Source organism: Branchiostoma belcheri, unplaced genomic scaffold (genome assembly GCF_001625305.1).
Source record: "Branchiostoma belcheri isolate BF01 breed outbred unplaced genomic scaffold, Haploidv18h27 scaffold95, whole genome shotgun sequence".
NCBI classification, from domain to species: Eukaryota; Metazoa; Chordata; class Leptocardii; order Amphioxiformes; family Branchiostomatidae; genus Branchiostoma; species Branchiostoma belcheri.
This window is the reverse complement of record NW_017804631.1, coordinates 397,547-419,782: the sequence shown is the minus strand read 5'-3', so window position 1 is coordinate 419,782 and position 22,236 is coordinate 397,547. Positions and strand designations below refer to the sequence as shown.

General features: G+C 44.9%; 4 protein-coding genes and 1 pseudogene across 4 annotated transcripts; all 5 read left to right on the top strand.

The window, feature by feature from the left end:
• Nucleotides 1-2,058: 2,058 nt before the first annotated feature.
• LOC109461660 lies at nt 2,059-3,309 on the top strand. Its single transcript, XM_019758040.1, has one exon. It carries the CDS (start codon nt 2,059-2,061, stop codon nt 3,307-3,309), a length of 1,251 nt encoding a protein of 416 aa, XP_019613599.1.
• A 3,324-nt stretch (nt 3,310-6,633) lies between these two features.
• Nucleotides 6,634-7,474, top strand: LOC109461659 (annotated as a pseudogene).
• A 4,330-nt stretch (nt 7,475-11,804) lies between these two features.
• On the top strand, nt 11,805-12,827 carry LOC109461657 (leucine-rich repeat-containing protein 24-like). Its single transcript, XM_019758039.1, has one exon. It carries the CDS (start codon nt 11,805-11,807, stop codon nt 12,825-12,827), a length of 1,023 nt encoding a protein of 340 aa, XP_019613598.1.
• A 382-nt stretch (nt 12,828-13,209) lies between these two features.
• Nucleotides 13,210-15,341, top strand: LOC109461656 (leucine-rich repeat and immunoglobulin-like domain-containing nogo receptor-interacting protein 3). Its single transcript, XM_019758038.1, has 2 exons — nt 13,210-14,101; nt 15,322-15,341. The coding sequence occupies exons 1-2, from the start codon at nt 13,210-13,212 to the stop codon at nt 15,339-15,341; spliced, it is 912 nt and encodes a 303-aa protein (XP_019613597.1).
• Nucleotides 15,342-20,102: 4,761 nt separating this feature from the next.
• LOC109461655 lies at nt 20,103-21,944 on the top strand. Its single transcript, XM_019758037.1, has 2 exons — nt 20,103-21,108; nt 21,253-21,944. Exons 1-2 carry the CDS (start codon nt 20,103-20,105, stop codon nt 21,942-21,944), a joined length of 1,698 nt encoding a protein of 565 aa, XP_019613596.1.
• Nucleotides 21,945-22,236: the final 292 nt, after the last annotated feature.

Sequence of the window (22,236 nt, the reverse complement as noted above, 5' to 3'; positions counted from 1 at the left end):
ATAGTGTCTTCACATGTTTTTAAATCTGTTGTATGATGTGACGGGAAAACTGCACTACAACACGGATTGCAGAAACTTCCTGGCACTTTCTCAGTGTGGCAACTCAGTTTTGCTGTACACTATGAAAGTAAGTGGGTTGTTTTTCCTCGTTGTTTTGGGGTCTCCGTGGCCTACGTGCATCTGCCTGAACCACACAACGCCGCGTCACATCGAACAGGCAGCTTCAAAATGTACAGCACTGAAAATGTCGTACACAGGAACAGTAGTAGACTGTTTTGGCCTGGGCCTCACAGCGCTACCAAACAACATACCGCTCAACACTGCACGGCTGAGCGCCTCGTTCAATGATCTCCGCAACATCACACACATGCCCCCACTCCCGCAACTATCTACACTTTACCTCACGATGAACAACATAGAGTCTTTGTGCTGGGGCTGTCTGCGAGGTTTTCCTGCTCTGGTAAATCTCTTTCTTAGAGGAAACCTTCTCCAACAGGTCAAGCTGGACAGCGTCATTGAGCATCTGCCTAAGCTTAAAGTTGTAGATCTAAGTGACAACAAGATCACGTCTCTCTCAGTACGACCTGGGGTGGCCACAGGTGAAAGACGCCTGGATCAACGACAATCCCTTTCACTGTGACTGCGACCTCTTCTGGCTGATTGAAAAGATGTCGTGTTTAGAAGCCTGTAAAGGAGGAGACGAGAAGGCCTGTTGCCTGTCGTGTTCAGCCTGCTTTATTGCTAGCTACCAAAATGTCGGAGTCCTTGCCTGCGAATTTCCCAGCCAGTTTCGCCAGCTCACTTTGTCAGAAGTGTCTAACCGGATGGCTAATTGTGAACCCACCCCAAAACTTACCACTACAATCACAGCTTCAGCCATGTCTGTTATCCAAAAGCCTACAAACCAACTGCATTGTACTGAGAATGACATCTTGTACACTTTTGCTTCGGGAAGTACACATATCCAACCTTGGGACATACATGTAGAAACATCAAAAACCAATGCCAGCTCTACAGCTCTATCAATCCATACCGCCATTTCTAGTTCCATGGGCGAAGGGAATCACGAAATTTCATTTGTCCACATCTCCATTGTTATAGCTGAAATCGCAGTGACTTTAACGTCCATAGCCTGCTTCATCCGGCTTCACATGAAGTACAAACTATCCTGCACAAGCTCGAAGGCATGATTATTTCTTGATCTTTTCTGAGCTGGTGTTAGATGCTTTATTTTGGTGAACAGGCAAACTGTGAGTGAGAGAGTGATAGAGTGAGTGAGTGAGTGAATGTTTAAGTGCGCGAGTGTGTGTGTGTGTGTGATTGAGTGATTGAGTGATGAGAGTGATAGAGTGATAGAGTGAGTGAGTGAGAGAGTGAGTGAGTGAGTGAGTGAGTGAGTGAGTGAGTGAGAGCGAGCGAGCGAGTGAATGAGTGAGTGAGGAGCGAGTGAGTGAGTGATGAGAGAGTGAGTGGATGGGTGGGTGCGTGAGTGAGTGAGTGAGAGATAGAATGAGTGAGAGAGTGAATGCGTGAGTAGGGTGAGTGAGCGAGCGAGTGATAGAGTGAGTGAGTGAGTAAAATACTTAGCAGTCGGTGGGTCCACCACTTTATTGGTTGCAGCTTGTACACCATGCATCACGTAGGGCACAACGTGCGCACAAATGTTATGTATTCTATCCCTGAAGACTTTCCAGGAAAAATATGATCTATTCCATAATCATCACGAGATACATCATTATCTCCATACCATATACAGGACATACAGCCACGCGTGTACCAGCACCGTGGATGATCTCATTCTTAATCTTCGGACAGTCGGTCTCAAGATCTTAAAGGCAGTGGCAACCTGTGTACTTGTTCTGGCAAAGGCTCTGGTCACATTTGTCTGATTGACTGTTATACAATCGCTGAAGGCTTTCTTCCGTTTGTCGTGCATGTGTTGTACAAAGTTCCGTTGTTTTGTTTCCAAAAAGACTTATGAGCGGTTAGTTCTCTCACAGTCTGTTTGAAAATTGAACGACGATAACCTACGCGAATGACTGTGACCTCGACGTGAACATGAAAGTGGGTACATTATTTCTTCTCCTTGCTTTTGGATCTCTTTGGCCATGCCGTACTCACTGCCTCCCGGCTGGCTGTAAGATAAAGAAGCTGATACTGCCTTTTCCCAGCACAACTGTGGATTGTAAGTACCAGGGCCTCCCCTCGGTCCCTCACGACATACCGCCAAACGCCGACCGGGTGAACCTTGTGTACAACGCCATCACAACCGTGAATACCCTGCCGCACCTCCCTCAGCTGTATTCCCTGGATCTCAGCGACAATTCCATTGAGACTGTGGTCTGGGAGTCTCTGTGCAACCTTCCTGCTCTGGGGACTCTCTACATGTGTCGCAACCGGCTCCAGTATGTGAGGCTTGACGCAGTCATTCAGTACCTCCCCAAGCTGAGGCATGTGTATCTTGCTGAAAACAAACTCGTGTCCTGTTCTCTCTATGAGCTAGGCTGGCCGCAAATCACCTCGACAATAATCTTGGAAAACCCCGCTCCGTGTGACTGCACCTACTACGGCCTGAACTACAGAACGTGCGCGGAGAGAGGAGCCGACGCCCGCTGCTCGTCATGCTCGGTCTGCTTCTTCGTCTCGGGTAGAAAGAGTGAAGATTTCTACTGCAAGCGCCCAGACGAGGCAAGCCAGGTCCCTTCAGCAAACGGGTCTACCCACCTGGCGGAATGTGAACGCCAAAGGTCTATGGCAAGAGCTACAACTACAGAAGTTGATACGACAACTACAGCACATGCTCAACGTACACTGAAAAGCATTGGGTTGGGCTCTTCTACCACCAAAGATGAACTGAATCTATTACAACCTACGTATACCGCAAGAGCAACTAATACTTCTACCGTGTCAGTCATGGTGGATACCGACAAACTGCAAGCCACTGGGAATAACTCTGTCGATCTCTTCACCAATGGTTCGTACCTCAACACCACACCAACCCTACCACGGGCAGCAGTCAACACTACAAAGACACCCGACAACCAGTTCATCACCTTGACAACCGCACCAACACACCCCACACAGACCGGATTCTCAAAGTCCTCTCCTAGTTCCACAGGCTCGAATGGCCGAGAGTTCAGCCAGATCGTTTACATCTCCATCTTCGTGGTTGAAACCGCGCTGACCTTGATGTTCATCAGCTGCTTCGTTCGGCTAGTACGGATGAGGGGCAAAATGGGCCGCAATCGCCGTCAGGAAGTCAGCATGGGCCCCTCCATCCCTTTGCAACAGATCTCCCACCAATACTAGTACCCAACAGCGGCACTCAGCCTACAGGAGGGAGCAATCACGAGCATCTAACTGCCCCGAGTGTTGATGAACACAGCACGGGATCTGAGGACGGTGGGCCGTACGCAACAACTACATCATGTAACCTCTACACACCGCCGCCTGATGGAAACTCAGTGACCAACAGCGCTTATACACACAAGCCTCAGCAAGCAACTTCCCACATGTACAATAGTCGTGTACATACACACAAGCCTCAGCAAGCAACATCCCGCGTATATAACATTCCTGTACCTCATGCACAACCTGAGTAAAGAACAGGGGAGAAGGCCATGTAGCACGACATAGACATTATTGGTACATGATGGTACATTTAACCAACTCAAATGAACTTTCGTGCTATCATTGGTACTTGTACGATGCCAGTCTAGAACTCTCTGAACAGAAAGTCTGAGGGCATTGCACCGCCATGGTAACAATGGACGAAACATCACTGGACATTATTAGAACAGTGCTACAGTAGCACCCACCGAACTCGTACTGAAATACAGAGGAACAAGCACAAACTGGCTTTAACGGATACCGACCAAAAGCAAGCATAGCATCACAGCAACAGTAGGAATATCAGAACCCTTGCAGAAATGTTACACTTGTTTTTAATAGAATGTTGCTGAAGAATCTAAGAATGTTGCTTAAGCCGCCAAGACTGCAAAGAACTTCGTTTCTATGACAATGCAAATGAGGCCGAAAAACTGGACGTCTGCTGTCTACAGGCGTTTCTATTTTCCATGCTGGTCACGTATTGTAATCAGAAAAGTAATCTGGACACACGTTGATGCTTTTCTTAGTTTCACGTACTGTTATTCAGAAGAGTGATTCGGACATATGATTTCTTTTAAATTTTGTCCAGATTGGTCTGAGGCCGGTGTGAAAACAATTTTTAGACGACCGGCACCAGAGAAGATATATGAATTATGCATAACAATTTCCACGAATATTGTCTGGTGTATTTTGGTTGGACTGATCAATGTACCCTAGCACCGCCTAACAAAAGAGTCTCGACTTGTTTTGTCCTACTACAATTCAACCACTAAAAACCAAGTTATCAATAGCTATATTGAAATTATGTCGAAGTTAGTGTATTGACTACCAGCGGACCATGGAGACTGGGAAAACCTGACACTTCAGCATGAGTGTGAGTGGGGTTTTCTTGACTCTTGCTTTCGGAACTCTGGGATGCGCCGGTTTACCAAGTAAGTGTAAGGTTGAGCATCCGAGCTTTATTGGAAAGACAGTACTTTGTAACCGCATCGGTCTGACGACGTTTCCCGACGGAATCCCGTCCGACACCGAACATCTGGAAGTGTCCTACAACACCATCAGGAGCGTGACTACCCTACCGTCGCTGCCACAGCTGCGCAAACTGTACATGACGGAAAACGCCGTCACTTTTCTATCCTGGGAGGGTCTCCGGAATTTTCCGGCTTTGCAATTTCTTCATTTGTCAGGCAACAGACTTCGGTACGTGAAGTTAGACTGCGTCATTGAGCATCTGCCGAAGCTGCAGTATGTCACGCTTGGTCATAATAGACTGAGGTCTTTCTCCGAGTTCGAACTGGGGTGGCCACAGGTCAGTACTGCAGTGATTGTTGGAAACCCTTTTCACTGTGACTGCGATCTGCTCTGGCTAATTGACAAGCTAACCTGTCTGAAGGCCTGCGGGGAAGGCGACCAGACCTGTTGCTCGTCCTGTGCAGCCTGCTTTCTCGCTTTGAGTCTAAAGATTGGATACCTTCACTGCGAAACTCCGAGTAGATTGAAGCACGTCTCTTTGACTGACGTGTCTGCGAAGATGCAGGAGTGCAGGAAGCAGGCAGTTTCTTCAACAACCAGTCCGGGGATTCCCCAATACGTGTCGGAGACGACTTCCTCGCAGGTAGCATCAAATCGAACCGTAAAAGCAGAGAACCGCGTCGGCCAGGCACAGGCCATGGCGCCCACCACCTTGCAAGGAACTGTCCGCAATACCACTAGACCCAAACCAACCGAAACTAGTGAGGACGCCGCTACATATCCTACCGAGGGAACAAGTAGTAATTTTACTTCCACCAACATTCTACTCAGCGGTATGGCAGGGACTCTGAGCTGCGTCACTCTTATGATATTGTGCCATCGTCTGTACAAGAGGAAATGCTATTGCTATATCCCAAACACCGCCCCTCAGTCAGGGATATCCACAGCTTAGACCCAAATCTGTAAGAAACTAGAATTCTATATAAATCCACCCAAACTTAACACCTGTGGTTTGTACAGGTGTGACCATCTGGCAAATGTAAAGCAAAATTAATATGTATACGGAATACAATGGTATTCATGTATACACCACAAGATTAATTAGTATAATTTATTGCAGGCAATACTAAAGATTTACAAGGGAATAGGCTTCATAATCTGTGATGTCGGACTAGTCTGCATCTTTTGGTGTGTCTTTGCAATTTTTGAGGCTGCATGGCAAAAAATTTAATAACAGTCACCAGCTCAAAAAGAATCATATACGTTGGCAGAAGAACAGACCATTCGATTTGTCCCCCCCCCCGACATAGCTCTCTTGAACGAAATTGAATTTGATGCCCCTGGCTGAAGACCAATCACAACAGAAGCCTGAAATCACGAAGTTTTACGGATGAAATTTATGATTATAGCACGTGATGGTGTCTAGTGGCAGACAAAGCTATTTCTTTCATCCCAGTCCCGACAAAGCTCTCTTTGAAGAAATTGATTATGACGCCCCTGGCTGAAGACCAATAACAGCAGAAGCCTGAAATCACGAAGTTTTACAGATGAAATTTATGATTATAGCACGTGATGGTGTCTAGTGGCAGACAAAGCAATGTCTTTCATCCCAGCCCTAGCTGTCTTTGCGAAATTGACTTTGACGCCCCCGCCCTAAGACCAATCTCAGCAGAAGCCTAAAACCTAAAATGAGTTCTATGGATACAGTTCGTGATGGTATTTAGTGTGCGAACGACACTGCTCAGTCAGACAGAGGAAGACTGTCGCACAGTGCAGCTCGCTGCTCCAAACTGTCAGTGTGACCAACAGACACGGAGGACAAACCGGCAGATATGGCAGTGAGTGGACTGCTGATGCTCCTTATGTTGGGATATCTGTGGACGGGTTGTTCTTGTCTGCCAGCCGAATGTCGGGTACAGAAGCAGAGCTACTTTGGGACACTGTGGGTTGACTGTGATCATCTAAACCTTACTACGATTCCTGATGGCATACCTTTGAACTACAGTAACGATTTTGTCGCCCTTTCCAACTAACATCGGAAACGTAACCTGACCTGCCTTCTCACCGCGACTGCGGTATCTTGACCTAGGTATGAACTCCATAGAATCGTTTTTCCTGGATGTCTTTGCGTAATCTGCCAGAGCTGAGGTCTCTTTATCTAAGAGAAAACCGACTACGGTACGTGCAGCTGGGCAGGGTCATAGAACATTTGCCGAAGCTGAAAGATGTAAGTCTAAGTTACAACAAGCTTACGTCTCTCTCCCAGTACGACCTGGGGTGGCCACAGCTAGATTGCGCAAACATCCTGGAAAACCCCTTTCACTGTGACTGCGACCTCTTCTGGCTGATTGAAAAGATGGCGTGTTTAGAAGCCTGTAAAGGAGGAGACGAGAGGGCCTGCTGTCTGTCGTGTTCAGCCTGCTTTCTTACAGGCAACCTGAAATATGGTAACAAACTTTTCTGCCGCAGTCCGAGTGAACTGAAGTATCTCCTTTTATCAAACGCGTCTGCCCGTCTGCAGGAGTGTAGAGAGCAGGCTGCCCCTTCAACAACCCGTCAGGGGATTTTCGTGTGGAAACCAACGTCCCCACAGTTAGGGTTAAATCCGACCACGAATGCGAAGCCACGCGTCGGCCAGACACAGACCATGGTGACCACCATACTGCACGGAACTGCCCGCAATGATACTAGACCCACACCAACCCAAAGTAACAAGGACACGGCTACAAATCCTACCGATGGATCAAGTGGTGATTCTTCAAAAGACATCACTTCCCCCAACATTCTGCTCAGTGCCATGGCAGGGACAGTGAGTTGCCTTACTCTGATGATATTGTGCCACCGCCTGTACAAGAGGAAACGCGTTCTATTCGAATTGCATAAGGCTGCTTGAAACGATATAGCAGAGGACAGGACTGACTAGAGGCACTACCAGCTCTGTCAGAGTTTTCTACAACATATATAGACCTAAATGTTTAACATTTAACAACTATAAGAACTATAAGAACTTAATATAAATCCACCCAAACTTAAGAACTGTGGTTTGTACTGGTATGAGCATCTTGTAAATGGCAATGTAAAGTGAATGTATCAGATATACAATGGCATTGACAGTCAGTCAATGGTAAAAATGCTGTAACAGAGGTTTCTTAGATGTACTGTTACGCATTAAGCAAGCACTAACATCAGCATTGTTATGCACATGATACCAGCATACATCAGATGTATATATTATCTATGTTGCTTTAAACTATGGTTATGATTGTACATTCAAAGTAAGGTGTTCTTTGTCTTGTGATATGTCTTTTTGAACGTACTTGAATGAAGTGTGGCTTTTTATATGAATAGCGGTGATGTCAGGATGCTTCACACAGAAGTATTTTATCACTTTATCTGATAATTTAGCACTGCAACAACGTCCAATGTTGAAAGGAATATGAAGAAGTGTATAAAACCTTCTATTTAAAACACGAAAGGTTACATTGTTTATCAGAATATTGCTACTGGTGTTGACTTTGTTGATTTACAATATTGAATAAATTTTGTAGATGTTTGATTGTGACTTTGTTTATTGGTGAAATAGTTAGATCGTCTCACTAGCTGCTTTTCAATGAAATAATGAGAGAAGAAGTAGGGACCAGATGGAATATAAAGAGATACATACTACATTTTTGAAGGCCATCTATATCCAAGTCCACGTACAACTTTGTCATGTGTATCCCAGTCCATTGGTGCAAGACACAGGAATAGAAAAGTTTTTGTTCCGTTGGCGTATTTTTACCCTATGAACTACAAAATTAATTAGTATTGCAGGTAATAATAAGGGTTTACAAATGATGGGCTTCATAACTTGTGATGTCGGATGCGTCTGCATTTTTTGGTGTGTCTTTGCACGTTTTGTGGCCACATCAAACAATAAATTTCATCATAAAAGTGACAAGCTCCACAACAATAATATACATTCGTTGAACAACAGACTGCGATTTGCCCCCCCCCCACCATAGCTGTCTTTGAAGAAATTGGTTTTGATGCCCCTGGCTGAAGACCAATCTCAGTAAAACAAATTCTAGCATAACGTTGTCCAGATGAGTTCTTTGATTACAGGACGTGATGGTATCAGCAGAAGTTACGAACATAAAGTTGTACAAGATGAGTTTTATGTTTAAAGTACGTGATGGTATCTTGTGACGTCACGATGACGAGCCACACTGCTCAGTCAGACAGAGGAAGACTGTCGCACAGTGCAGCTCGCTGCTCCAAACTGTCATTGTGACCAACAGACACGGAGGACAAACCGGCAGATATGGCAGTAAGTGGACTGTTGATTATCGTTACGTTGGGATCTCTGTGGACAGGTTGTTCCAGCCTGCCAGCCCTATGCCAGGTAGACAAGTGGGAGTACGCTGAGATGCTGTCGGTTGAATGTATCCGTCTAAACCTTACTACTATTCCTTATGACATACCGCCCAACACAACAAGCTTTGATGCCTCGCTTAACTGCATCAAAAATGTATCCTATATTCCTTCTCTGCCGCGACTTGAATCGCTGGACCTAAAAATGAACTCCATTGAATCGTTTTATTGGATGTCTTTGCGTGCTCTGCCAGATTTGAGGTCTCTTTACCTAAATGCAAACCTACTACGGTATGTGCAGCTTGGTAACGTCATTGAGCATCTGCCGAAGCTGAAACTTGTACATCTAAGTGACAACAAGATCACGTCTCTGTCTCAACACGATCTGGGGTTGCCACAGGTGACTAATGCCAGGATCAATTTGAACCCCTTTCACTGTGACTGCGACCTCTTCTGGCTGATTGAAAAGATGGCGTGTTTAGAAGCCTGTAAAGAAGGAGACAAGGAGGCCTGCTGTCAGTCGTGTTCAGCCTGCTTTCTTATCAGCACCTCGACATATAAGGCGTTCGGAATGACTTGCGACAGTCCGAGTGGACTGAAAAATTTGCCTTTATCAGACGTTTTCAATCATCTGACGGGTTGTGGGCCACACCAGCCTACCACAGAATCTGTCATGGTCCCCACAGGTCTAGATGAGACAGAGAGCCCACGTCAGAACAATACAGGGAGAATCCCGACACGGAACGAGTCAAGAGAAGATGAATCTTACCAGAAGGGCATCTCGACAAAGTCAAATCCTAAACAGGCCATCACGGAGTCGTTTGCTGATTACACCTTGGGCAGGAAGAAAAGAGAAGATGGCGAGCTACCAGTTCTCTACATCACCATCATTGTGATCGGAAACGTTCTGATCCTGACCGTCATCCTCTGTCTCGTCGGAGTTAAGATGAAGTGGAGACTTTTCCGCAACCGCCAAGAAGAAGCCAGCACGGGTTTGTTTGTTTGTTCTTTTAGTAGGAACTTTTCGTTCACTTGCTTCTTCTTCTTCTTCTATCTCCTCCTAAGTTTAATGACGTGGGCATGTTACCATGGTAACTGGTGCTGTAGTAGATACCCTGTGGTGTTGGGTTACATTATGTAGCAATTGGCCTGGCAGAGTTAGAGGGGCTAGTCACTATGAATGTGAACGTGTATGAGTAAACCGAGCACTAGTTTATTACGGTAAACTATGTAAAAGTAAACATTTTGCAATTGTTTTGCAAATATTACGTTTCTGGTTCTCCTGTGTTTTCTATGATGGTGAATTCAGCTCACTTGTCTCTTTGCAGGAGCTGCCAATCATGGATGCCTAGCTGTCAGTCAAATCGTACCATCAATAGCGAACTCTGCCTACCACGGTACCACTGCAGGAGCTGTCAATCATGGATACCCAGCTGCCAATCAAATCGTACCACCAATAGCGAACTTTGCCTACGACAATACCACTGAGGAAGGAGATCTACACCATTACCATCTACATTACTACCACCTGGACGAAGACCAACCTTCGACACCGACCCTAACGTCGACACATCAGAGCGCCCCTGATGAAGGTTCGGATGAAGAACGTCTGACTGTAACCGTCCCGGAAAATGCTCAGCAATGCACGGAATCCACACACAACAGGCAGTCACAGGTAACAACTGAACCATCTGGCCTTTATGAGTTATCGGATGTCAACACTACCGGAGAAGATATAATACTTAACGGAAACCTAGCGATTCCACACAGTGAAAACCACTGCATGGACACTATGTACAAGCATCCCAAGGAACTAGTCGCATCCTCCGGCACGTATACCAGTACCTCGCCAAACGACAACTCAGAAAACATCTACAGCTCTGCAGACGGATACCCAGAGGCTTCTGATGATGGTCAAGCGGCAACTGCATCTTCCAGCCTGTACACGTCACCAGAACTCAACTCAGCAAACCTCACCAGCAGTGCTGCAGAAGGCATGACCAGTCTCGGAGACCCAGAGGTTGCTGATACTGATGAGCAGTGCAGTGAACCTATATACGGCAGATGTTCGCAAGTACCAGCCGCCACTTCATCCATCCTGTACAACAGGTGTGTGACTGATTAAGGGGCAGGTACAGACCCTTTATGTTACCAGTAACTCACGAACTCCAGACTGCCTTTTGTTTGTACCAAACAATGGAAGCCCTACAGCTACAAATAGATTGCACTGACAACAGCCTTCATGTCATGCTTGTATATATACCACCCAAGAACTTTTAATTATAAATTCGCCTAGAATAACCATTGCTGTTTGTACTGGTGTGACCATATTGCAAATGATAATACAAAGCAAATGTATACAGAATACAAGAATACAATGCTAACAATGCTGTAACAGAGGTTTGCTTTAGATGAAATGTTGTGTGGTATTATGTTCAGGACCAAGCACTAACATCAGCGTGTGTGATCATGATACAGGCACCAGATGTATATATTATGTTGCGTTGAATATGTACCGTAAATTCAAAGTAAGGTATTTTGATCTTAAATATGTTTTAAACTGCATTGAAAGATGGATGACCTTTCAACGATTGATATACGTTGGCAGAAAAAACAATTTCTGAAACCCCAGCCCTGTCTTTGCAATATTGTCCTTGCCGCTCCAGCCATAAGACCAATCTCAGCAGAAGAGTGAAAACATGTTTTACAGATGAGTTCTATGATTGCAATACGTGATAGTGTCTAGTGACGTCTGCATAGCAAACGACACTACTCAGACAGAGGGAGACTGCCGCATAGTGCAGCTAGCTTTTCCAAACAGTCATTGTAACGTACCAACAGACACGGAGGACAAACCGTCAGATATGATCATGAAACCAAGAGGACTGTTGATGCTCGTTACGTTGGGATCTCTGTGGGCGGGTTGTTCTTGTCTGCCGGCTGAATGTCTGACAAAGAAGCAGAATTACTCTGGGACACTGTGGGTTGACTGTAACAATCTACACCTTACCACAATTCCTGATGACATACCACCCAATGCTGAACAATTTTTTGCCATGTTCAACAGCATAAAAAATGTATCCTATATACCTTCTCTGCCGCGACTGGAGTGGCTGGACCTTGGCTGGAACGCCATAGAATCGTTTTCCTGGATGTCTTTGCGTGCTCTGCCAGTTCTGAGGATTCTTTCACTAAATGAAAACCGGCTACGCTACGTGCAGCTGGGCAGTGTTATAGAGCATCTACCGAAACTGAAAACTGTAAATATAAAGTTCAACAAGATCACGTCTGTCTCCCAGTACGAACTGGGGTGGCCACAGGTGACCACTGCCAGGATCATGGGGAACCCCTTTCACTGTGACTGCGACCTCTTCTGGCTGATTGAAAATATGTCGTGTTTAGAAGCCTGTAAAGGAGGAGACGAGAAGGCCTGCTGTCGGTCGTGTTCAGCCTGCTTTGTTGCCGATGTCTTGAAATATAAGGCGTTCAGACTGACCTGCCACAGTCCCAGTGGACTAGAAAAGCTGTCCTTATCAGACGTTTCCAGCCATCTGACGGGTTGTTGGCCACAGCAGTTGACCACAGATGTGTGGAAACCGACGTCTCTGCAGTTAGGGTCAAATCCAACCGAGAATACGAAGTCACGGGTCGGTCAGACACAGACCATGGTGACCACCATACTGCACGAAACTGCCCGCAATGACACTAAGCCCGAATCAACCCAAAGTAACAAGGGCACAGCTACAAATCCTACCGAGGGATCAGGTGGTGATTTTACTTCCCCCAACATTCTACTCAGCGCTATTGCAGGGACTTTGAGCTGCTTTACTGTGATGATATTGTGCCATCGTCTGTATAAGAGGAAATGCTACGGCTATGCCCACGTTCATTGAGGCTGCTTAAACAATATCAAAAAGAAAGGATTGACTTTTGGTGTGTCTTTGCACGTTTTGTGACTACATATATCACACAATGGATCCAATAGCAGCGACAAGCTCCACAAGAATAATATAAGCTGGCAGACAATGCAATTTGTTCAACCCCCGCCATGTCTCTTTTTGTAAAATTGTGTTGAACGCCCCCGCCTTAAGACCAATCTCAGCAGCCTGAAAGTTTTACAGATGAGTTCTATGATTACAGTACACGATGGTGTCTAGTGACTTCCTCATCGCGAACCACACTGTTCAGTCAGACAGAGGAAGACTGTCGCACAGTACAGCCTTCTGCTACGAACAGTCAATGTGACCACCAGACACGGAGGTCAAACCGGCAGATATGGCAGTAAGTGGACTGATTATCGTTATGTTGGGATCTCTGTGGACGGGTTGTTCTTGTCTGTCAGCCGAATGTCGGGTACAGAAGGAGAAGTACTCTGACACACTGTGGGTTTACTGTAGTCATCTAAACCTTACCACGATTCCCGATGACATGCCGTCTAATGCTGGACGATTTTCTGCCCAGTACAACAGCATCAGAAACGTAACCTGCCTGCCTTCTCTACCGCGACTGCAGTTGCTGGACCTAGGTATGAACTCCATGGAATCGTTTTCCTGGATGTCTTTGCGTAATCTGCCAAATCTTAGGTTTCTTTATCTAACAGAAAACCGGCTACGGTACGTGCAGTTTGTCGGCGTCATTGAGCATCTGCCGAAGCTGCAAACCGTTGATTTAAGTAACAACAAGCTTACGTCTCTCTCTGAATACGAGCTGGGGTGGCCACAGGTGAAAGAAGCCAGGATCGGTTGGAACCCGTTTCACTGTGACTGCGATCTGCTCTGGCTGATTGACAAGCTAACATGTCTACAGTCTTGCGGGGAAGGCGACCAGACCTGTTGCTCGTCCTGTGCAGCCTGCTTTCTCGTTTATAGTCTACGGATTGGACGGTTTCACTGCCAAAGTCCGAGTCGACTGAAGCGGGTCCCTTTATCTAAGGCGTCTGCCCAGCTGCAGGAGTGCAGGGAGCAGACCACTCCTTCAACAACTAACTGTCTTTGGATTTTCCATGACGTGTCGGTGGCATCAAATTGGACCATCAAAGCCAATCAACTCGTCGGTCTGGCACAGACCATGCCAACAACTATCCTGCACATAACTGCTAACAACGATACCAAGTGCAGACCAACTGAATGTAACATTACCATGGCTGCAAATCCTACTGAGGGATCAGGTGAGAACTTAACAAAAAAAGTCACAGCCCAAAACATTCTACTCAGCGTCATGGCTGGGACTTTGAGCTGTCTTATTCTGGTGGTATTGTGCCACCGTCTGTACACGAAGAAATGCTACAGCTGTATCCTTTTCTACTAAGAGAATAAAATGATATGGCCAAAGACGGGACAGACAAAAGGCATCGCTCCTTCGTCGGAGTTATCTACAGCATAGACTTTAACTTTTAACAACCAAGAACTTAATTTTTCACCTGAACTACTACTGTAGCTTATACTGGTATGACCATCCTGCAAATGATAATGCACGTACAAAGCAAAACAAGTGTTATATTTTGTAACTTACATTTTGTTACTTTAGATGTAACAGTCATCTTTCAAATGATAATTAATGCAAAGCAAATGCATGAGATAATGTATACGACTCTGACATGCTGTAACAGACGTTTACTTTAAATTTATGGATGGATAAATGTATAGATTGGGCTGTGTTCATGGTACCAGCATCAAATGTAATTTATCATGATCATGCGATATTATGTCATTATAATTGTAAATTCAAAGTAAGGCATTTGTCATCTTATGATTTTTTTTCTTATGAATAGCAGTCAGAATGTTCCCTTTGTATTTGATTTACATAATACTTGCAGTATTTTACCACTTTATCTAGTGATTTGTCACTGAAAACAATGCCCATTTGCACTGAAGGAATATCAAAAAGTGTACACGGCTTAGTAGTAAAACACGAAAGGTACGGGCTTCTTTACCTGAATATTAGTACTCATTCATGTCGTTGAATTACAATATTGATTTAATTTTGTAGATGTTGTATTGGTTTAGGGCAATATATATGTGTGCCAACATAAGTTTTGATGTATTTCTTGAATGCAAAATAGCAATAAAATTTACTTTGTGTAAACAGATCTCATCTTTATAGTTTTTCTTCAAGAGTATAGGACAGTTGACGAGACGTATAAAATATTATGCTACTTTTTTATGAAGAAACATAGGATAAGAGGTTTTCCAAACGACAGTTTTAAAATTAATGTTTGCTTATAACTCCATTTCCTCCTGTAGACATTACATTACCAGGTACCAAGTGGTGTTTATGACTCATGTGATACATTCATATTGATAACAATTTATATTAATAGATTACAATGAGTTCCAATCCTGCCAAATCTTTTGATGTGATACATACACCAAACTATGCCCCTTTCAGGTCATGTCAAAACTTCTTAAATCCTGCCTAAAGAAAGTGACTTATTTCTGGTCAGATAATATTTACATTCAAGAACACGATAGAGCTCTACTAATTCAGTGTTTAAGGAACAGAAACACTGACCACTAAATCGGTATTAGAAATTAACAAGATACACCTTTCTCACTTGCCCAGGACTAGAGGTTTCCCAAAGTTGTGGGGCTGTCTAGCTTCTAACAAAATAATTAAAAAAATATGAATAATGTTTCATCCACCATCGTTACTAGATAAGCTACCCGAGGAGCATGGCCATTCTAATCTCTGAAAGAGTTCTATGATCTAGTTCAGTAGAGCCTAGGTCCCCTGTCTATATATTGTCTCTAGGCGCTGCTTTTTCTGTCTAGTTTAGTTTAGTTTATTAAACTTTTCCACATGACAACTGGAAGGGGAGGGAGAACAGGTTAGCTCCTACCCAAACTATTCATCAGTAAAGGACTAAGTCAACATTGATAAACATTATGCATATTGAGACAGTAAAGTGAACCTGTTGCAAGTGTTCTAGGTGGCCTACAGTGGCTCTGTGTCAGTGATGTCTACATTGTAAATCCGCGGTCTGTACCTGCTCCTTAATCAGTCACACACCTGTTGTACAGATGGGATGAAGAAGTGACTGCCGCTTGCGAACTCCTGCCGTATATAGATTCACTGCACTGCTCGTCGGCATCAGGAACCTCTTGGTCTTCGCGATTGGTCATGCCTTCTCTGAAGTTTGCTGAGTTAAGTTCTGGTGACGTGTACAGGCTGGAGGATGCAGTTGCTGCTTGTTCATCACCAGGAGCCACTGGGTTTCCGCGATTCGAACCGTCTTCAGAGCTGTAGATGTTTGATGAGTTGCCGTTTTGCGATGTATACATGCTGGAGGATGCAAGAGGTGCTTGGGGATGGTTGTACATAGCTTCCATGCAGTGGGTCTTATTGTGTGGAACTGCTATGGGGTCATGATGTAGTCCTTCTCCAGCGGTGTTGGCATTTGATGACTCATAAAGGCCAGATGGTTCAGTTGTTGCCTGTGACTGCCTGCTGTGTGTGGATCCCGTGCGGTGCTGAGCGCTCTCCGTGACAGTTATATGTTCTTGATTCAAACCTTTACAGGTGCTCTGATGTGTCGACGTCACAGTTGGCGCCGAAGTTTGGTTTTCTTCAGTGACATCGTAATGCAGATCTTCTTCAACATCAGAGGTGTCGTGGTAGGCAGGGTTCACTACTGGTGGTGCAGCTTGATTGACAGCTGGGTCTCCGTGGTTAACACCACGAACGCGCCAGAAGATAAAGGTCAAAGTCAGAAGGATTCCCATCGCAATGATGGTGATGTAGAGAGGTAAAAGTTCGTCATCTTCCTTATTCCTCGTGCTCATGGTGTAATGAGCAGACGAGTTCGTCATGGCCTGTGTAGGATTTGACTTTGTCGAGATGTTGTTCTGGTAGGGTTCATCGGCGCTTGATTCGTTCCGTGTTGGGTCCTGCCTGGAGTTGTTTCCGAAACGTTTGATGGGTGAAGTGGCGTTGCTCTGCGCTTGGTTCTCAGCTTCATCTAGGTCTGTGGGGACCATGGCAGCTTCTGTGGTCGGCAGGTGTGGTTCACAGCCTGTTAGATTATTGGACACCTCTGACCAAGGCAGCTGGCTCAGTTGTATCGGTCTGTAACATACAGCTCTGCCTGCTTTTTTCAGGTTGACGACAAGAAAGCAGGCTGAACACGACCGACAACAGGCTCCATTGTCTCTCCCCTTACAGGCTTCTAAACACGCCATCTTTTCAATCATCCAGAAGAGGTCGCAGTCACAGTAAAAGGGGTTGCCCATGATCACAGCAGTGGTCACATGTGGCCACCCCAGTTCGTATTGAGAGAGAGACGTGATCTTGTTGTAACTTAGATCTACATGTTTTAGCTTCGGTAGATGCTCAATGACGTTACCAAGCTTAACGTACTGTAGTAGGTTTCCATTTAGAAAAAGAACCCTCAAACCAGGCAGAGCACGCAAAGACGTCCATGAAAAAGACTTCATAGAGTTCATACCCAGGTCCAGCCAGGTTAGTCGCGGCAGAGAAGGCAGACAGGTTACGTTTCTGATGTTGTTAAACTTGGCACAAAATCGTTCAGCATGGGGCGGTATGCCATCAGGAATCGTGGTAAGGCTTTTATGGTTACAATCAACCCACAGTGCCCTATAGTACTTCAGAATCTGTTTCTCTATCCGACATCTGGCTGGCAGACAAAAAACACCCGTCCACAGAGATACCAACGTAAAAAGCAAGAACGGTCCACTTACTTTCATTTCTAACGGTTTATCCTCCGTGTCCGTTGGTCAGTTGCTTTCAATGCCTTCGTTTAAACAAATTGTTGTTTAGACGTACATGTTAAAGTTGTAGGTTTGTACACATTGATCTTTCTTAACCGCAACCTGCTACATGCGACAGTCTTCTGCCTGAGGCGGTGTTGTTACTGATCATATGACTTGGTATTCCTCGTATTCATACCTTTACAACTTCACCCACACCTTTTGGCATATGTACCACATTCCTTTGGTGTAAGGCATGGGCACAGAAAATATAAAAGTCCTTTATATCTGTATGTACTATCACCATTGTTACAAGATAATCAGTAATGCAGGCAAGTGGTTTACAAAGAATGGGCTCCATAACCTGTGCGTGTGAGGTTGGGGCAGTCTGCATTATTTGTTGTGCCTTTGCACTTTTTTGCGGCTACGTCACACAATAAAGTCCATGACAGCGACAAGATCCACAAGAATAACATACGAAGGCAGAAGAACAGACAATGCCACCCCCTCCGCCCTCGCCTTAAGACCAATTTGATTAGAAGTCTTCAAACGCGAAGTTTAACAGATGAGCTCTCTGATTACAATACGTGACGGTGTCTCTTGTCACGTGTAACCAGTCTACAGTTTAGAATATTAAAAAAAAGTCAGGCACTGAGATAACTTTTTATGGTATCTATATTGGTATAGTCGGTATAACCACCCTTCGGCGTAACACACCAGCTTCGCAGGCCCGCGGCGCGGCGGCAGCTAGCTATATTACACCGATGTTCCAGTCAATCTTTGCACATTTAATTGCAGGAGTTGTTTAAAGCTTTCCAGTGATGATGCCCCTACTGTGCTTGGTGGCAACGAGTTCAACTCTACGATATTGTTCTTCGAAAATACGAGTTTTTGAACATCCTCAATCCTTGGTTGATAACTCTGATATTTGAAGGCAGGCCTATGAAATTGCCACAAATTGCAACAAAGAGTGACTATTCAGAGCAAAAATTCAATTGGATGGTATCTAGCTAATGATCAGAGGCAATGCCTTGTTCGTATCATAGTAATATAATATCTTGAAAAACGGCTTAGGCCGAAGAGTTGTACTGCTACACACATGTACTGTACATTTTCAAGGTTAAATAATAAAGGTTGAAAAAAATAGTATGACTGTTACTCTTTTTATTAGGATCTTCCATTGTGATAGGGGGGCTAGGCACATGTCACCCTGTGTAACTGACTATGAAGAACGCCCCTCGTGTAAAGTGGCACAGCCCACCAGCGGCGTCACCAGTCTCAAGATCTTCCTTGTTGTTGCCCTTTGCCCTAAGAAAGTGATTTGTTTCAAAGAGATCATGGCAACGACATGACCGTCCATGCCTCATGCCTGAGCCTTTTGTATATTCTAAGCTGCAGACTCATTACAGAACACTGGACACCTTCACGTATTGTAATCAGAAAACGTATCAGGAAACTCCATGCCTTCAGGAGTCCACAGTCAGAAGATTGGTTTCGAAGCGGAGGCGTCAAATTCAATATTTCATTGATGTGGACGGAAATCATATATTCTATACTTCTAAACTTCACATATATTATTGTTATGGATCTTGTTCCTGCTATTGAATTAGATGTGATGTAGACGCAAAAAATGCAAAAAGATACAGACTAGGTCAACCTCACAGGTAATGAAGCCAATATGTCGTAAGGCCACACCGATTTAATTTTATGGATGACATCCGCGCGCGCATTGATTTTCGCCCGATCTAAAAAAAAAAAAAAAAAGATCACGTATTCCGAGGCTCTGGCCTAGCTTTAGGCCTAGGTAGTGCATGGTGGTGATAACTCTGGTTGACGGCAGCCAGCAGGCTACCGAAGCTCCAAGACTCAAGAACTCAGTACATACGTACAGCAGTGTCGATTCATATATTCCGCAAAAATCCAGCATGTGTCGGCCTGTCGTATACGTCGCTATGTAATGCGCCAAATTCACAATACCAGGTTTGTATTCCTGTGGTTTTGTAGCATTTTTATTTTTGGCCGGATTTTTATTTTTTTCGCCCGCGCGCACTAGTTTGGGGGTCTTCAGAGGATGTCATCCATAAAATTAAATCGGTGTGGCCTAAGCTGTAACTTTAACCAGATCACGAAACTCATTATTCATGTCATGAAGTCGATAATAAGCCCACATAAAATCTCACATTTTAACTGTTCCCTTGCCTTAGACAGTGTAGACAACCTAGGAAACAGTTAAAAAGTAAGATTTTATTTATTTTTTAAGCTTTTAATGTTACGCCAAAGGGCGATAGTGCATATTCCAATGCTGTACTACGTAAACGTGAATATGTATCAGAATACAAGGCAGGTCGTCCTGATCGCGAACGACACTGCTTCAGACAGGGTCGCGCGTTGTCGGTCGCTTGCTGTACCAAACTGTCAATGTGACCAACAGACACGGAGCTGGCCATGGCCAAACCGTTGGATATGACAGTAAGTGGACTGTTGGTGCTCGTTATGTTGGGATCTCTGTTGACGGGTTGTTCTTGTCTGTCAGCCGAATGTCAGATAACGAAGCGGCAGATGCCGTCCTATTTGACACTATGGGTTGACTGTAATAAGCTAAACCTCACCACGCTTCCTGATGGCATACCGTCTAACACTGACAAATTTTGCGCCAAGTTCAACAACATCAGAAACGTAACCTGGCTGCCTTTTCTGCCAGGACTAACCTGGCTGGACCTCGGCTGGAACGGCATGGAATCTTTTTCCTGGACGTCTTTGCGTGCTCTGCCAGATTTGAAGCATCTTTATCTAAATAGAAACCGACTAGGGTACGTGCAGCTTGGTAACGTCACTGAGCATCTGCCGGAGCTGAAAGACGTAGATCTAAGTTACAACAAGATCACGTCTCTCTCTCAGTACGAACTGGGATGGCCACAGGTGAAAGACGCCTGGATCAATGACAATCCCTTTCACTGTGACTGCGACCTCTTCTGGCTGATTGAAAAGATGGCGTGTTTAGAAGCCTGTAAAGGAGGAGACGAGAAGGCCTGTTGTCTGTCGTGTTCAGCCTGCTTTGTTGCCGGTGTCTTTAGATATAAGATGTTCAAAATGACCTGCCACAGTCCGAGTGGACTGAAAAATCTGCCTTTATCAGAAGTTTCTAATCGTCTGACGGGTTGTGGGCCAACCACGGAATCTGTCATGGTCCCCACAGATCTAGATACAGAGAGCCGACAGCAGAACAATACAACTTCTCTCCTCGACCGTTCCGGAGATAGCTCCGGGCGAGACCCGATATGGAATCAGTCAAGAGCAGATGAATCCTACCAGAACGACACCACTGAGTCGTTTGCTAACAACATGGGCAGGAAGAAAGGAGAAGATGGCGACTTCTCAGTTCTCTACATCACCATCATCGGAAGCTTTCTGATCCTGACCTTCATCCTATGTCTCCTCGGAATTAAGATGAAGAGGAAAGCCAGCACAGGTTTGTTTGTGTGTTTATGTAATAGGAATCCAGTGTTTGAGTAAAGAGGGTACTAGTTTGTAACTGTAGACCATGTGAAAGTAAACATTATCTATTTGTGTTTTCAATGTTTTTTGTGAACTCAGGTTACCCATCTCTTTGCAGGAGCTCCCAATCACGGATACCCAAATGTCAATCAAATCGTACCACCAATCGCGGACACTGCCTACCACGGTACCGCTGATGACGAGGGAGATCTACACTACTACCATCTACATTACTACCACCTGGATGAAGACCAACCTTCGACACCAACTGTAGAGTCGACCCAACAAAGCGCCCAAGAAGAAGGTTTGGATCAGGAACGTCTAACTGTAACTGCCCCGGAGAACACTGAATCCACACACAACAGACAGTCACAGGCAACAACTGAACCATCTGGCCTTTATGAGTTATCGGATGCCAACACTACCGGAGAAGATATGCTTGACGGACATCAAGCGATTCCACACAGTGACAACCACTGCATGGACACTGTGTACAAGCATCCCCAAGTACTAGTCGCATCTACTGCCATGTATTCTAGTACCTCGCTAAACCACGGCTCAGCAAATATATACAGCTCTGCAGACGGATACCCAGAGGATTCTGATGATGGTCAAGCGGCAACTGCATCCTCCAGCCTGTACACGTCTTCAGAACTCAACTCAGCAAACCTCAGAGAAGGTATGACCAATCGCGGAGACCCAGAGATTCCTGATGCCGACGAGCAGTGCAGTGAACCTATATACGGCAGTTTTTCGCAAGCAACAGTTGCTACTGCATCCCGCCTGTACAACAGGTGTGTGACTGATTAAGGAGCAGGTACAGACCAGCGGATTTACACTGTTGACATCACTGACAGCCACTGTAGGCCATCTAGAAGTGTCAGTTTCTAGAGACAAGTATCGACAAGATGTAGCTGATGTATACAGGGGACGAACGAAAGTCTTAATGTACATAAGTACTCTACATAATGCAATTTATGATATTGTATTGATATGATTAGTATTGTATTGTATTAGTACTATATTGTAGTTGTATTGTATTGTATTGTATTGTATTGTATTGTATTGTATTATAATTGTAGTGTCTGGGAGGGCAATTTGC

Bases quoted from the DNA above. Each gene is read 5' to 3' on its own strand.
- LOC109461660 (XM_019758040.1), top strand. From the start codon at position 2,059: ATGAAAGTGGGTACATTATTTCTTCTCCTTGCTTTTGGATCTCTTTGG.
- LOC109461657 (XM_019758039.1), top strand. From the start codon at position 11,805: ATGAAACCAAGAGGACTGTTGATGCTCGTTACGTTGGGATCTCTGTGG.
- LOC109461656 (XM_019758038.1), top strand. From the start codon at position 13,210: ATGGCAGTAAGTGGACTGATTATCGTTATGTTGGGATCTCTGTGGACG. The intron at 14,102-15,321 runs GTGAGAACTTAA...TGCCCCTTTCAG, and splicing joins AAATCCTACTGAGGGATCAG to GTCATGTCAAAACTTCTTAA.
- LOC109461655 (XM_019758037.1), top strand. From the start codon at position 20,103: ATGACAGTAAGTGGACTGTTGGTGCTCGTTATGTTGGGATCTCTGTTG. The intron at 21,109-21,252 runs GTTTGTTTGTGT...ATCTCTTTGCAG, and splicing joins GAAGAGGAAAGCCAGCACAG to GAGCTCCCAATCACGGATAC.